Consider the following 17048-nt stretch of genomic DNA (forward strand, 5'->3'; position numbering starts at 1 on the left):
TTTAAGTCTGGAGGCTGTGCTGGCTGCTCCATGTTTTCAAGCTTACCATCTTGTTCTTTTTTGCTGAGGTAGTTCTGGACTTATGTTCTGGGTTGTCTAAGGAGCTTGGAAAGAAAAGCGTCTGAACTTCTTTAAGTTTCTTGAAGACGTTTCACCTCTCTCATCCGAGAAACTTCTTCACTTCTAACATCTGTGACCTGGAAGTCCCAAGGTCAAAATGGGACACGCCCTCCTTCACAACATCTGTCATCCTACCACCTACCATCCCCACCGTACATGCCCCTCCCTAGTCCTGGTTATGAATAAATAAAGCACCGTGAGGCAACTGTTGTTGTGATTTGCTGCCAAATAAATAAAGTTGAATTGAACTGAACGTGACTGGATATTAAAACAGCATCTGAGAGCGGGTGAGTTATAAAGAAGAATGTATGTAGAGCAGATAAAAGACTGATAATGTTAATGATTCTTAGTGTAAACCTGCAAAGAACTTTGCTATTTCATCATCTACTTTTGAGTATTTGTGTTGCAACAGGTATAATCCAGAAACGGTGTGTTCTGCCTGGGCCCAAGCTTATTTGAGATGGACTGAGTGGAAAACTGTTCTCTAACAACTGTTCTGTGATTGTGGAAATCACTGAGACAAGAACAACCATTTATAAAGAGTGCACATTTCAAGTTTTTCTGAATGATATATAATGATGTATAACAGTTTTGAGTAACATATCTGATATTTGGTTATCTTAATACCAATCCACACTAAACTGATCTATTACCACTGAAAATGTGTTGTGAATTTTGGCAGAAACTACAACAAAGGAGACTATGGAAAACTATGAATACTATGACATTTTATTTAAAGAATCTGAAAACATTTGGCTTTTAAAATTACAGCAGTTGGTCTCAACAGTTCTGAAAAGCTGAGAACTGTTGTTAAAACAAAAAAGCTGCAGCACAATGGGAGTCACATTTACATAGTGTTGCCAAATTAAATGACCATGATCAGATATGAGCTTTAGAGAAACACAAAACATAATCTTTTTCCAGCACTGTAATATTATGCCTGCCAGATCATCACAGTATGCTTAAGACCTTGAAATGTTATTGCATTTATTAGATAGAGATCTTTCCTTGTGTTTGTCTAGGTATTTGCCCAGCCTGCTAATGTGGCCATCACCAAAATGGATGTGAACAACCTGGCCATGGTTATGGCTCCCAACTGTCTGCGCTGCCAGTCTGATGATCCTAGGGTCATCTTTGAAAATACTCGCAAGGAGATGTCCTTTATCCGGGTGCTCATCCAGCGGCTAGACACCAGTTTCATGGATGGAATCCTATAACCCCCAGCTGCACACAGTCATCCTCCATACTCACTCACTCCTGCTTCCTCCGCACTCCCTTTAACTTGCTCCATCACATTTCAGTACTGTCCAGCACAAGAACATCGAAATACACATTTTATTGCTGCTGGATGCTTAATCTCCAATGTGTTTACTTTCCTAAAAGCATCAGAAAACTGCCTTGATTTGAATATGTCCATTCAGCATTTTCAGATGAAACTGCTATTTTTCTGTTTCTCCAGGCGTAGTTAACACTTGTGTTTTATATTAGCGTTACAAGGTTTTCACATGACAATACAGTGTGTGCCTTCACATACATTTCTACAGTATACACTTAGGGTAGAGGAATAGGAGGGATTTAGGAAAGATCTCAATTCATTAGATTCAAAGGTTCATTTTAGTTCTTGGAGTTCTGACCTCAAAGGTTGACTCCTTGTTGCTTATTACATAATGTTCCTTTGTGTTTTCCTACTTCAGCGTACACCAGTGTCCCAGAGGATTCCACTTTCTGCAATCTTCAGTACTGTCCAAGCAGTTATAGAGCAGTAAAAATCATCGGCACAGGGATCGGGTCAAGTTATGGCAGCTGAAAACATTTTGAATTTTTGTTTGCTGCCAGTGAGAACAAAGCTGCTGTTCAAACACACTGCGTGCTGCATTGTGTGTGACTGCAACAATCAAACACAGATCAATTTCATTTTATTTATGTAGCACCAAATCACAACAATAGTCGCCTCAAGGCACTGTATACTGTCAGGTAAAGACCCTACAATGATAGACAGAAATTCCCAACAATCAGGCTACCCCCTAAGAGCAAGCACTTAATGACAGTGGGAAGAAAAATCTCTTTGAGGAGGAAGAACCCTCTGGTAGAAGGAACAGCCATCTGTAGCTGGTTGGGAGTAAAGGGAAAAAACAGAGCTGAGTGAGCGATAACAAAAGACGCTGTGGAAGAAAGACAGGGTTTAATAACAAGTAATAATTAAACATGATTTAAACACCTGTCGTTTTAAAGAAAAAGATAATGTGACAACCTTTCTGACTAATTAGACAATTTGTGAAGAGAGCATGAACACTAGCTCACAGACTCCTTGTTTTTTTGGATGTGACTGCTCTGATCACTATAATTGTTAGTACGTGCTACACATGAGGTCTGAATTGAACAAAACATTTTGTATGCCGCATTATGAAAAAAAGTTGGCTGTTTATGTGGCTCACTGTTGAGAAATGTTAACATAACAAGTTACTTCCAACATGCAGATCTTGAAAAGTCTGGAATTAAAGAACTAAAGGTCAGACCAGGTAAGATGAGTGACAGTACAGGAGAATACTTTTTCAGGAGACAACTATTTCATCTTCTGCAATACTTTATCACAAACTAGACTCTGAATGACGCATAGAAAGCCCTGAATCTGTTTAAAAAGGGTTATTAAAGTGGAGTTTCCACATTTGAACAAAGTGAAAATGGTTAAAAGAAATCTTGCACACTAAAAGCTCAATCTCCTCATATACAGTCCTCTAAAAAAATTAAAGGGATGCTTTTGAATCAGAGTATAGCATCAAGTCAACCAACTTCTGTGACAGTGAGCTGGTCAGATTAAGTAGCAGAGAAGGTTGTATCAATTGTTTTGATGTTACTTCAATTAACATTTCATTAAATCTAGGTGCACTAGAGGAGCGTCTGTGAGAAAAAACCCAAAACAGGAATGGCTTTGCAGGTGAATGACATTTTTTCCCCTCCTTGTCTTTTCTGACTGTTTATATCCACTAGTTTTGCATTTGGTTAAGGTCATTGTCACTATTGGTGACAATGGCAATGCCTGCATCTTTTAGAGGCTGCACAGGTAGTCCAACTCCACCAACATGGCACATCAATACGTGCCATTGCCAGAAAATTTGCCATGTCTGGAGGTTCCAGGAGACAAGTACTTACTCCAGGAGATCCACCAGTAGGACAACTCAAAGCCCTACAAAATGACCTCTAGCAGGCCACTGGTGGGAATGTCTCTGACCAAACAGTCAGAAATAGATTTCATGAGGATGGCTGACGTCCTCTAGTGGGCCCTATGGTCACTGCCTGGCACCAGGGAGTCCGATTGGCATTTGCCATTGAATACCAGAATTTGCAAGTCCACCACTAGCACATGTTACAGATATGAAAGGGTCTGGAGAAGCCATGGAGAACCTGTAATATTGTTCATCATGACCAGTTTGGTGGTGAGTGGTGACTGTCTGCAAATGCATATCCTTGGACGGACACAGGGACCTCTACAGGCTAGGCAACAGAACCCTGACTGCCATTAGGTATCGGGAGGAAAGCCTTGGAACGATTGTCAGACCCTACGCTGGTGGAGTGGGTCCTGGTTTCCTCCCCAGTTGTTGGTGGGTGAAGGATAGAACGCCTCTGGGACATTATGTTTCAGTCCACACAAAACAGGAGCCCATTGATGCTCTGGTCCAGATCTGGACGGAGATCCTCCAGGACACTATCGGTCTTCTCTTTAGGAGCATGCCTCAATGGTGTTAAGGGGGCCATGGGGCCATACAAACTATTAAAATACTGCAGCATTTTGAGTTGCGGCAATGAAATTTCTGCGAAATGGACTAACCTGCTGCATCATTTTTTAAACTCTGATTTCGGGGCATCTTTGAATTCGGCCTTCTATATGTTGACAATTTTTATTTCCCTCAAATGATGTGGCATTCTTCAATTCCTACCATTACCAAGTCCATATTAAAATAAATACCCAACATGACTTTTTTCCCCACTGAGTTGACTTGATGTGGTTTCAAAGTGTACCTTTAATTTTTTTAAGCAGTGTATGGATCACTGTATATTACAGACACTAGGTTCAGTGTCACTACTGATAGCATGAGGCGATTCCACCCTGAGCACACATAAGCTCGACTTCTGGTCTGGTCAGTACATGGATGAGAGCCCACCTGGGACAGCTTGTAGTTGTGGCAGCTGTGTGTCAGGTGGTAGAGTTGTGTCTATCTGAAAGATTGGTGGATACATCTCTGGCTCCTCCTGTGCATGTCTCAAAGAATATTGAACACTGAGTTGCCCGGTATCTGACTGAGAGAACTCACATTTGAGAAATTCTGCATTGTGAAACATTTGCATAAATGTCCAGTGCAGAAAAATAAATCTAAATGTGTATATCTTTTTGTATTCTTTCCACTATTCTGAAAGAAGACATACTATGAAACCAAAATAACACAAAAACACTAACGGTAGTGTCTCGCCTTAAGCAGGTATTTGTGTAACTGGGAGAATATTTTAATTCTTCCTGTATCAACGATGGCTATGTTATCACCATACAATTACAGTAAAACTTGTACACAGTTATAGTGCGAGCAAAATAGTAACCTTCAGTGGTTTCTGGTGTGGAAAAAATGTAAATGACCTTGCACTCTGGAAATTTTGATGAAACGCTCATGTCCTTTCACTCTACCATAGAATTTGGTGCTGTTCAGTTAGTCCCGAGCCATCTATGAGCAACACATCCAGGAAAGCAGCTGATAGCAGCACTGCCAATAATGCTGTCAAACACAGCACTGCAGCCCATACCTCTTGACCAGGAAGTGAGAAGTGACAGCTCTTCCATAATACTCCCATCCCAGAGAAAAAGTCCTCATCCACCACCACCTTAGGTCCACTAGTCCTTTCTACACACTGATGACATGTGGATGTGTCTGTCTCCATGCATGTTTGTCCTTCTGTCCATAATTGTTTACAGATTGTAGCCATCTGTACTCTTTGTGCTCTTTGTCTATGAGCAAGTACTGTTGTTACTTGTGTTTGCGATTTGTTTTAATATGTAACAGAATTTCTTTTTTTATTTTTTAACACATTCTTTTATATGATTTAATTTATTTTGTATTTATTTAAGGATATTTGCTTAATGCCTCCCGAAGATGAGCGCTTGTGTTATTGCACAAGTGTGTCTGCGTATCTTTTCACACATGGTGATGTTTGACTGTGAATCTCAATTTGGATGTGTTTCTTTCCATAATACAGCTGAAAGTCATAGTGTGTCTATAAAGCTCACTGACTCAGAAATACACACTCCACATAGATCAAATGTACACTGTCACTGTACATACTATGTAAAAAGAAGTATGTACAGAAAAACAGATAAAAAGGCACCATATGTAATAGAGATTGTTGTGAAAGGACCAGGGTGGGTGAGATTTTTTCAGCTTTATTTAAGTCTAATTAAAGTGTACCTTTTGTTACATTAATCAAAGTGGCAATTTTAACTCATTTCCTCTAACATCCACAGGTTTCTACCTACCACCTGTTAAAAAACAGAAAGTGTTTTAAAGCCCAGAGAAGTCATTTGTCTAGAGAAGGATATTAACTTTTAAGACAGCGGCTGGTGCCTATCCTGGCTCTCACAGGGTGAGAGGCACACCATGGACAGGTCACCATTTGCAGGGCTAGCTGCACAATTTCTAAGTAAAGCTTACTTAAATGTACTGTCAGTCAACTATTAATTCAAGCTAAACATGTTTTGTTTTGTTTTGTTTTTTTAAATAAAAATTCATTTCCCCTTCTTCCAAATAAGGAAGCTTGAGGCATGAGCATGATTGGGGAAACTACCTCTGAATTATGGAAAATATACAGTCACAATAAAAAGACAGTATACCCTCCTTAAATTATAAGGTTTTACATGTCAGGGCATAATAAAAGATTCTGGTCCTTAGCATTTCTTAATTAGTAAAGGGCATCCGAGGGTGTCTAATTCGTTAGATCATTACAATATATGAAATGCATCATAATTTCTGTACGCGCTGTTTTCCATTTTGGCTTATTTTCTGTAAGGTAATAATAATAATAATAACTTTATTTATAAAGCGCTTTCAAACAAAGTGCTGTACAACTATTTGAAACTAAAAAGATAAAAAATAAATAAAAACAATACATAGCAATACAGGTAAAAGACACAATACAAGTTAAAAACAGTAAAAATTTAAAACTGAAAGCCATAGAATTAAGACATGTAAGATAGGGTGAACAAATGTGTCTTCAGCTTAGTTTTAAAAACCGGAAACAGAGCATGCCTGCCTAATATCTTGAGGGAGGGTGTTCCACAGAAACGGGGCACCAAAAGAAAAAGCACGCTCTCCAATAGTCTTTTTTCTGGCTCTAGGAACCTTTAGAAGGCCAGAGTCCTGAGATCGGAGAGCACGGGATGGAACGTAAAGATGTAAAAGGTCGGAGAGGTATGAAGGTGCCAGTCTGTTTAAAGCCTTGTAGGTGAGCAGCAGGACCTTAAAATCTGCTCGAACCTGACAAGGTAGCCAATGAAGAGAGTTCAGTACAGGGCTAATGTGCTCAAATTTCCCAGTTCTTGTTAAAATGCGAGCAGCTGCATTTTGTACCATCTGTAGACCTCTAAAACTTTTCTTTGGTAGCCCAGAAAGAAGAGCATTACAATAATCAATGCGTGAGGACACAAATGCATGGACAAGAACCTCTGCAGTGTCGCTTGACAAAACTTGTCTGATTCTGGCGATGTTTCTCAAATGATAAAAGGCGGTCTTTGTTATCTCTTTTACATGAGACTCGAAAGAGAGCACCATGTCGAACCACACGCCCAAGTTTTTTACCTTGTCCCTACAAAAAAAACAACAACTTGGTAGCAGCTCATCAGCACATTTGACCAACCCTATAAAAGTCTTGGCATTGTGTTAACACAATTGAAAGGAGGAAAGTAATCAGCAATTATCTTAAAGCAACTGGTTGACTGCTGAAGCATCACTGGGCAAGATGGTGAACCCCAAGATGACCAGGATACATCCACCACAGTGTGTGTGAATGTTTGAAAGTGCTTAGGCATGATTTGTCGTAGAAAGTGCTTTGAATGTATTTAAAAAACACTAAGTACCAGCCCATTTGCTCTCTCTCAAAATAACATGGCAGCATTGCCTAGCTTTTAAAAACCGTATCTGAATGCACAGTGCCACACATGGAGACACAACAAACACCAAGGGGTGATCATTGGGTTTGTTGAGCAGTCACTGAGTCTACCATGAACACCTTTATATACCAACTATTTCTTGAGTGAAATGTGAGGTTAAATCTGTCCAACAGCTAAAACTTAGTCAGACTTCAGTTATGCAACAATGAAAATGACCCCAAGCACACCAGTAGGTCAACAACAGACTTTGAAATGCTACGGCATGAAGATGAGAGTTGAATGCCCACAAAGCGCAATGAACGGGGAAAAAATTAACTGACAAAATGTAAAAATTGTGGAGGAATTTTTACTCCACTCTAGTCATACAGAAAATGATTACTTCAAATTATTGCTGATAAAAGCTCTAAAATTATGCAGTCTACCTAATTTTTCTACTCACCGCGTCTGCAGTTTATTTTTTGGGGGGTGAATATATAATTACACAGTGAATGTGTTGTTCATCTGATGTTGCATTTAACTAATTTTAAGAAAACCAGGTAAGAACTACCTGATGTTTTATTCTGTCTTGATATGTAAACCTAAGAACTGACAGAGGGTGTGCTTTATTAATCAGGACTTGTAAACAGGAGTTGACTCAAAGTGCTGTGGTATGTTTGAAATGAAGTGTCTTTGGATCTAGGAAAAAATAGTTTGAAGTATTACAAGACTTTATGTATTATTATTATTATTATTATTATATTACAAAGAATTTCCGAATTTTTCTGTTTCCCAGTAAAGAATTCTCTCATTAATTATGCAACAATATCCAACAGATAAAGTACAGCGAAGTTTTTCAGTCTGAAATAAGACGTGGTGTGTAAACAAACAAACCAAAATCTCAAAATGCACTAATTCATTAAAAACACATTTGTGGTTTGTAATCTACTTGTATGTTTTTTGTCATTGAGAAATGAAAGCATAAGAAACCAGCTTAGCTGAAGTTGTTTCTTGATGACACAGTGAGATGAAGTTCCTCATTCAAGCTCTAAAGACTCCTAACTTATAACAAAACTCAACTAAACCTTTGAGGGGAAAAAAAACAATTAAAATAGACAGTAAAAGTAGTGAGCTAGTGCTCCCCATCCAGGTCAGATGTCACAACACTGACACTTCTCACATGTGACCAGTGAACTCTTAAATGTTTTTAAGAGTTAAAGTTGTCAGACGTTGAAATCATAGACAAAACTTAAACTTGTTTCCCACGACAGCTATTTTTTGTGTGTATGTATGAACACAACCAAATGTTTGATTTCTTTTGAGACCACTTAGTAGGTGAAAATCCTCACGGAGGACCAGACTCATGTTGTGTGTTTGTATTAAATGGAAAAGATGGTTGTAGATCGACCCAGTAAATCAACCAGTGAGCATGCAGAAGTAGGGTCTTAACTGTCTTGAATTTACAAGACATTAGAAAAACAAGCTGAATTACATTAAATACATGTTTTAGTATTTAGATCTAAAAATCCAATAATAAGAGGAAGCTCGTTTTAATCCATTTTTTCTGACTGCTTTCAGAAAACTGTTTTCTAACAGTTCCTACTAATGAATTTGTGGTCAGTGTAGATGATATAAAACAAAGATGAACAGAAGACTGCTCTCCACTTCAGCTCTCCAGGTTTTCATTTGTATCTAATTGTCCACTGTCACTCACACTCTGTCTTAAAGGAGACTCTGGAAGTGTAACAGATGCTGGTTTAATAAACAATTCATATGGCAAACTAATATGTTGTTGCACAACTCATTATAAAGCAGAACACTCAGTGTTCTATAACCATGCGTCTTTTGAAACGCCCAGAGCAGAGACTGATTTTGGTTCAGACTGTTAGGATCACTGCTTCATATAATCTCTAGCTGAGAGGGACTCATGCTGTATGCTGTCATATGGCTTTTTGGGGATTCATACCAAGTTAGTGACCACAGTCACCCTGCACTGGCAAAAAGAAAAGAACTTTCTAGAAAGTTCTGACTTTATACGTGCATGAAATATTTTATTCTTTCCTAGCTGTCTTCACGTGTTGCTCACGTAGTCTACCATGATGGATTTCCATTCTTCAACTAGCACAACACAGAAAAGGATTCGGATTTAACTTTATTGTCATTACACATCATGAGTACAGGGCAACGGAATAACGAAAAAATACGTAGAACATCTTTAGTGCGATGCATCCTAAATCTCACAGCAACAGGCTGAATGAAGTGTGAGCTGCACAAAGTCAGAGCAGAAAAAGAATGCTATAAGAATGATACAAAGTATCAAAAAATTCCTATTATACCTGTAATACCCACGAAATATTACTTGTCCAAATGTAAAAGATAAAAGTTCCTAATGGTATAGAGTAACTGAGTCTAAATGTTAGATTGGCTTTTATCGTTAATTATACTATATTACAACTCTAGCACTCAAAGTCTTAACTACTCTCGGTGGAGCTTGGTAGTTACAAATACAACAATATATTTTTTAAATATAAAATGTTGAATTTTCACAGTGAAAAACTGATGGTGACATGATGGCAGAGCTGGTTGGACTATATCCATTTATCTGTAGAGGGTGTTTCAAGGAGGACCAAGTGCTTTTAAATAAACACATGATGAAAACTGACAAGATTGGATATATCAACATTTTCCCATTAATATATCCTTAATAATGTGTTCAAGGTTGTCCAAAACACTGAAGATCCTCTAAAATTTCCTTTCCCAACTGTTTGTTCTGTCTTTATGCTAGACAGTATACAGTTTTTGTAAAGGATGATTCACTGAATAAAGTGAATCTTCAGCTCTCCTTATACTAGATGTTATCTAACTCTGACCATGAACACCACACCTACTTGCACCAGTCCAACACAATGCATTATTGTAAATTCAAAACAGTATAAAAAGGTAACCAGTTTATCCTGGATGACACTGCCTTTTGATTGGAATAATACAAAGTTAGTTACCTCAGTTTGTTTTGCAGGAGGTTTTACAACATAAACAAAACACAACTTTATCTTTATCTTTACATTTAAGCTCTTTTCTTCCTCTCCTGTCTTTCTTCCATCTTTCTCTGAGTGAAGTTATCTCACAATCTTCTTTCCCTGAGAAATACAGCATTACATTAGCTAGCATGAACAGTATTCAAGTATTCAACAAACTGCACATAAATGAGTGTATTTGCTGTTATTTGATGAGCTGACAAAAAGTGCTGCATTTGAAAAACAAATGTTACTGCTTTTAATGCTTGCTACTCTGTAGTGCTAGGTAGATGCTGAAGTACCGCAACAACAATTTGTGACCATCTGCAGTCGTTCTATCCCACTTTAACCCCTGAGCACAGTGCTATAAATGATGCATAAATTGTGTTTTTGCCTCTTTCACTTGTTTGTATGCAATAAGCCCTGGTGACAGATACATGAATAGGATTGCCTTTTCTGTGTAATTATTCCCTCCATTTCAGCTCAAATCGGTTTATTGGTTGACGGTGTGCAGCGACGTAAAATAAAAACTTCCCTCGGATGGATTAAACATAAATTAAGGAGTCAGTTTTTAAATTATAAGGAGTAGAAAGTATATATGTTTGTGTAAAAATGTGGGAAGAAGAAAACGGTCAGAAAATAAATACTCTGATGGAGGCATCGAAGAGCAATTTGGGATTATTGTCTTGCCCAAAGATATTTACATACACTGGAGGAGATGAGGATCAAACCACCAACCTGATGAGGTGACCTGCTCTACCACCTACAGCGACAGCCACCACATTGCCTTTTGTCTTTTCTGTGCAGTTTGTTACAAAACAGCTGCCTGCACAGCTGGGGAAGATGAGAGATTTTTGTGCAAGTGCTCAGTAAATGACTTTTATAAAATGGAAATTTAAAGCTCAAGAGAGTGTTTACATGTAATCCCCTAATCTATGTTACAGCTTTTGAATCATCATTCAAAGTTGGATTGGATCTCATTTAAATATGGAGGGCCACAAGCACTGAAAACTGAATAAATACATCACCAGTTAGTTCATTAATGTGTCATTAATTAATAAATATGGGAAATAATTAATATTTAAGTAATTAAATATCAGTTCATTTCCTTATAATTCATTTATTCATTTCCTATGTTTTTTAACTGACGAACTATTAATTATTTCACAATTTAATTCATTATTTCACTGTTCTTGCGCTGCAGTGATCATGAAGTAATTTTATCTGTCAACCTCTCCCATCAAAGTCAGGTGGTGCTGATGCTGAGTGAGTACAAACCATTGTCTGGTGCAGGGGCATAATTTCCAGGGGGGTTAGGGGGGTTATGACAACCCCCAATAATCAGACCCTACCAATATAACCCCCCTCCCAATAAAATTATGAATTATCTTGCATAAGTAGGCTGCTGATTTTCTTTACTCACCAGCAAAAGAGTTGCAGGTTTAAACGTCTGGGAATTTACCCAGATTTATTTATTTGGACAGAGATATTGACCCCCCCCCCCCCCAATGTTCAGCACAAAGTTACGCCGATGTGTCCAATTTTTTGTGGGCATTTCTCAATAGGGCTACACAAAGACCATATAGACTTGTGTGGATCCAAACTACATGTAAAGTTTTAAAATACTCTGTTTCTGTGTCACCAAATAAACTTTTAGATCATGTTAAATTACAACATAAAAAGCACAATATGTAATAAAGTGTTTTTCATTTTTAAACTCTTTTAATTATATGTGAAAAGTCTGAATCGAGTGATTTGATGGGGAGAAGAACAGGATTTAAAACTGTATAAAAACAATTACGTTTTATTTCCTCAGGATTTCGTCAAAGTGAGCATAAGAGTCGAAGACCCTGAAATATGCACTGGATTTTACAGAGGATTTAGCTTCTCTTTTTCAATCCACTGTAGAGTATAAATTTGATTTAGTATTTTGGGGATTTGCTCTACTCATCGCTCCTATATTGGACTGGAACTTGGAGGAAGTTTGGGAACTTTTTTGGCGTTCTCCATCCTCAAAGGGATTTCATTCTGCGTGGCTAGGGAAAGAATTAATCTGCGGTTCTGCGGTGGGTATATTTAGCAGCAGTTTAGAATTGATCGTTTCAGGGTTTTTTGTGTTTGTTTGGTTTTTTTGGGGGTTTTTTTTTGTTTGTTTGTTTTTTGTTTTTACAATTTTTCCTTTTCTTTAAAATTAAATAAATTGCCCTTGATAAAATTGGTTACATAAAATATCCTGTAAAATATCCTAGAACTATCCTGCAATTAAAGTTCAGTTTGTCAACATTGCCTTTTTTGTTTTTTGTTTTTTATAGTAAAGGTACAACTTGTGTATGACTTTTTACATCTGATTAAAGTTCTTAAAGATTCCAAAAGGTTGATTCTGTTCATCTGGACGTAGCATTTTCAGTGGGGAAAATGTTTCGTCACTCATCCTAGGAACTCTTCTGTCTCAGCTGACTGCAGGTTTCCCCAACCTTATAAAGAAGGCCCTGAGTAAATGTGGTTATCCCAGCTGGACATTTGTCAAAGCTGGGAAGGCACCTAAAGAAAGCCCCAGCCAATCCAGGAGAGAAGGACAACTGCTGCAAAAGCGAAAACCCTTAGTGATCCCATATATGTCAGAAGTATTGAAACAGTTGAGATGCATTTTCTCTGTGGTTTTTAAACCCCCCAAAACATGCTGTCCCCTGATACAAACAGAGTAATATAGTGCACGTTGTTGAGTGCCATGATTTATATGTTGGGGAAACCAAACAACCTCTGGCGAAGGAGATGCCACAACACAGAAGAGCTACCTCGTCAGGCCAGGACTCTTCAGTCTATTCACACCAACAGGCCAGTGGACACTCTTTCAATGATGAGGATGTAACATCCTGGACAGGGAGGAACGCTGGTCTGAGTGCAGAGTCAAGGAGGCCATTTACGTGAAAAGGGAAAGACCCTCTCTGAATCAATGAGGGGGCCTAAGGGTACATCTGTCACCATCTTATGATGTTGTTATTGCAGGCGTTCCCCAACTCTCTTTGAATAATGCTCATGATGACCACTGATCAATGGTTGTTGATCAATTGCCATGACAATTTGCATAATAATAATGAAGAAACTGACATCACAGCCCGTGTTTGTCAGTGGTGCTAGTTTCAGTTACTGTGCAAAAGTACTTTTCATAAGGTTGGGGAAACCTGCAGTAGCTGAGACTGAAGAAGTGACTTGGATGAGTGACAAAATGTTTCTCTCATTGAAAACACTACGTCCAGACAAACACAATCAACTTTTTGGGATAAATACATTGAATGTGGCTCAAAGTTGTTTCTTACATCTTATGGCAAGGGAGGAAAAGTTATTTGTGTAAATAAACACAGTACATGTAAGTACAATTAGTTCATTACAAGTTTGGGTCTTTAATTATCTAGAAATCCAATCTACATGAGCAAGGAACAAAATGTCCTTTGAATGCTTAAAGCAGTTTTGTTCAGCAAACACTTTCCTCACATAGAGGAGAACATTTTGTTATTTTCAGTGTAATTTCAAACTGCTCATTCAAACTTGTGAACTGTCATGTTGTTTGCCAAATTACCTGACAAAGTGGTGAGAAACCAGCTTTGAGAGAAGCCTGTGGGTAACTTATCTCAGCCACATGAAGGGAGATGAAATATGGAGACTGTTTCAGCAAAAGTATCATGAAGTGCAGATCTGTCTGGAGTTCAGCTGTCAGTTTGTCCATGGGGAGCTCTGCTGAGAGAGGGTTAGGAAAAGGAGACATTAACTTGAAACTTAATATTAAAAAATATTTTCTTAGTATTCATTTATGCACTTCAGTGAAATATGAAGAGAGAAACCTCAACATTATTAATTTACAAAAACAAAGCCACAATCTTAAAAACTGTGAAGTAAATAGGGCAAGGTCGAGGCTTCTATTAGCCATTTGCCGATCTATTGGTATGAGCATTTATAACATGTTGATCTTGCATAATTTTTCCACTAGAGGGCTCTCTGCAACTTTCATGTTGGCAAGAGAGATGTTTGGACATCCACAATAACAACCTTGTAATAATATGATAGTCAAGTTTATTTTTAAATTTCACACTCATATTATTTGCCATAAATACATATAATCCTTTATATAAAATCTGATTTTCAAATCATCAAATATCATTATCAGCTCTTCATTCCTGCCATCACCGAGCTTGCTGACAGGGAATCACGTTTGATGGTTAGGGATCCTTTTCTAAAGCTGACGGGTGATGAGATGATGGTTGCCAACAGCGGCTGCTGTGAACTGAAGTCAAAGTCCAAAACTGGTGGTTAGTATCGTAAAGAACAACAGGTGGACCAAAGACATGTTCAAAGCTCACTGAATGGAAGTGAAGGCTCAGTAATTAAATGATTTGAATTAAAATGAAAATTGCTCGGTAATTGAATTATACAGACTCAAAGTAGTGGCATTTATTCATGAGCTGATTATTATTAAACAACAACAACAATAACAAACATTTAGGAGATTAGAATACAAAAGTTTGTTTGTATAATTTCCTCTACTTGTTACAGCATTAAGAACCTTTAGTTTGTAGTTTATAAGCTGTTCTGTTTGTAAGTTTTAATCCTTGTTACTTGATTGGACCTCAGGCTGAAGTGTTTTTTAAAAGACTGTGTGATTTTAAATGAAGAAAAAAAAGTATTATTATATAATATTTTTACATCTGTTTGTGAGAAGATGGCAATATTTGTCATTAGGGTAAAAAAAGTCAGGATTTTTATGGATACGTTGGATTTTACATTCTTTTGATAGCTTTCATTCTTAAATATTTTCAGCTGTTAAAATGTAAAAACGTAAAATAGATGGATGAAACTCTTCCCAGTTCGAGACTCGCCTCTCTGGGAACATCTCAGGCCCTCCCAGGTATGGGGGCCTATCTACCCCACCACACTCCCTGCTGGTGGCTGATGCCCTCAGGCGTTGGTGCTTTGCTTGTTCTCGATGCCCGGGGCTGGGTGCTCAGGTATGTACAGGCTCACTCCCGGTGGCTGCTTGGCGGGGCTGGGTGCCCGTGGCTCAGTCGGAAGTCTTCTGGGGGCTGGGGGGGCCCTCGGACCTCGGACCTCGGGCCTCTGGGCCTGGTGCTCGGTCCACTCTGGCATGGCTGCCTACTGGCAGAGCCCACGGGCACATCACTGCATTGTATTGCTCTCTTTTTGCTTGTTTCCTCTTTTTTTCTCTCAACAGGTGGTCCAGGTGATTTTTTTTCTTTTTTTTAAGTGTTGTCTCGCACTGTCCCTCTTCCCTTTTGTTTTTCTTTCTTTCTTTCTTTCTTTCTTTCTTTCTTTCTTTCTTTCTTTCTTTCTTTCTTTCTTTCTTTCTTTCTTTCTTTCTTTCTTTCTCTCCTCTCCCCCAGTCATGTCTGTGCAGTCTGTAATAAAATAAAATAAAATAAAATAAAATAACAAAGGTCAATCTAATGGACCAATATGTTCCCAACAATTCTGATGGCTAAAGACACCCCCCCCCCCCAAAAAAAAAACAACAACCCAAAAAACCCTTACCTTTTCATTTAGTTTCTTGTTCTTGTTTGATGGATTGTTAGTTGTTCAGACTTCTGTTAGAATTATGAGCATGACCTACATTTTTTCTGTAATAGATTAATCCTCTAAATTTCTTTAAACTTAAAAGTCTTGAGTCATCATTCATCCATCATTTCTCTAAATTTTGCATAAGAGAGGCCAGACTTTCAACTACTGTAATTTTTTTTAAAGTTCTCTCCAGGTTTTCAAAGACCATTGTTAATGGTCTAATACATTATATATATGTTCTAATAAATGTTAACACATGTATACATGTGGCTAATATTGTAGGGTCTGCCTTACAGTATAAAGCGAATAGAGGCGACTTTTGGTGTGATTTGGCGTTGTATAAACAAAATAAAATTGAATGTTATAGATGTGGGCGGGTGTGTAACTCTTATCAGCTGTTTGGAGTGAGGGCTGGGGTGATTTCTTTGAAGATCTGTGACAGGAGACACTCGCAAAACAACCTCATTGACGCCGGCGGCAATTTCTCCTGAGAAGAGAACATGCTCTTACAATTATCCTAAGATAAAAAGAGTGATATTCTGATGTCACAGTTTTTCCTGGTGTTAAGCTACTTTAAAGACATCATAGAGGCCCTGTTGCACCCCCTGCAGTTTGGTTACGGGCAAAAAGGTTGGCTGAGTAATTGAATAATTCAAAATAGTCATTGGTTTATATTCATAGTCTAAATAAATCAACATTATGTGGTGTTAATTTCTAAACTTATTGATCTATCAACACGTTTTAAAAAATTGGGGGAAAAAAACCTTTTCATCGGGACAATCAACCACACCTTTTGTTACAAAGTGCCATGGTGTCATTGATATTACTTTTTGTTACTTTTTGCTCAATTTCAAGACTGAAAAGCATGACTGAGCTTCCTGTCAATGACGGAATGGTTACTGAAGGGTGTTTGCTATGTCACCAATAACAGCAACAAATTAGCTGTCACAGATACAATTTTCAAGTACAAAGCTATTATGAAGTCTCTCATATCGCTCCCCCGTTCTTATTTACCCTTCATATTTTATTTGTACTGCTAATTGTTACTCTTATTTGCCTGGTATGTCTACTGTACAAACTGAACTGGAATGACTGACTCTTCACTTTATAATTTCAAATAAAGAAATGTCACTAATAACAGAGTGAACTCAACAGGTACTCTGCTTCATTGAACAGGACGAATAAAGATCGAGCCTACAACAGTTTGTTGTCCTTCCGGCTTT

General features: G+C 38.0%; 1 protein-coding gene across 1 annotated transcript in view; it reads left to right on the forward strand.

Moving 5' to 3' along the window:
• Positions 1-9028, forward strand: part of arhgap39 (Rho GTPase activating protein 39) — a 57998-nt gene extending 48970 nt beyond the window's left edge. Inside the window, exon 11 of the mRNA XM_085251503.1 lies at positions 1143-9028. Coding sequence (XP_085107629.1) covers positions 1143-1337 — 195 coding nt within the window. The 3' untranslated portion in view covers positions 1338-9028. The remainder of the gene's footprint in view (positions 1-1142) is intronic.
• Positions 9029-17048: the final 8020 nt, after the last annotated feature.

Source organism: Mchenga conophoros, linkage group LG17, assembly GCF_057382185.1.
Source record: "Mchenga conophoros isolate Kocher_MC1m ecotype Shallow Benthic linkage group LG17, M_conophoros_male_GT1.1, whole genome shotgun sequence".
Classification (NCBI taxonomy): domain Eukaryota; kingdom Metazoa; phylum Chordata; class Actinopteri; order Cichliformes; family Cichlidae; genus Mchenga; species Mchenga conophoros.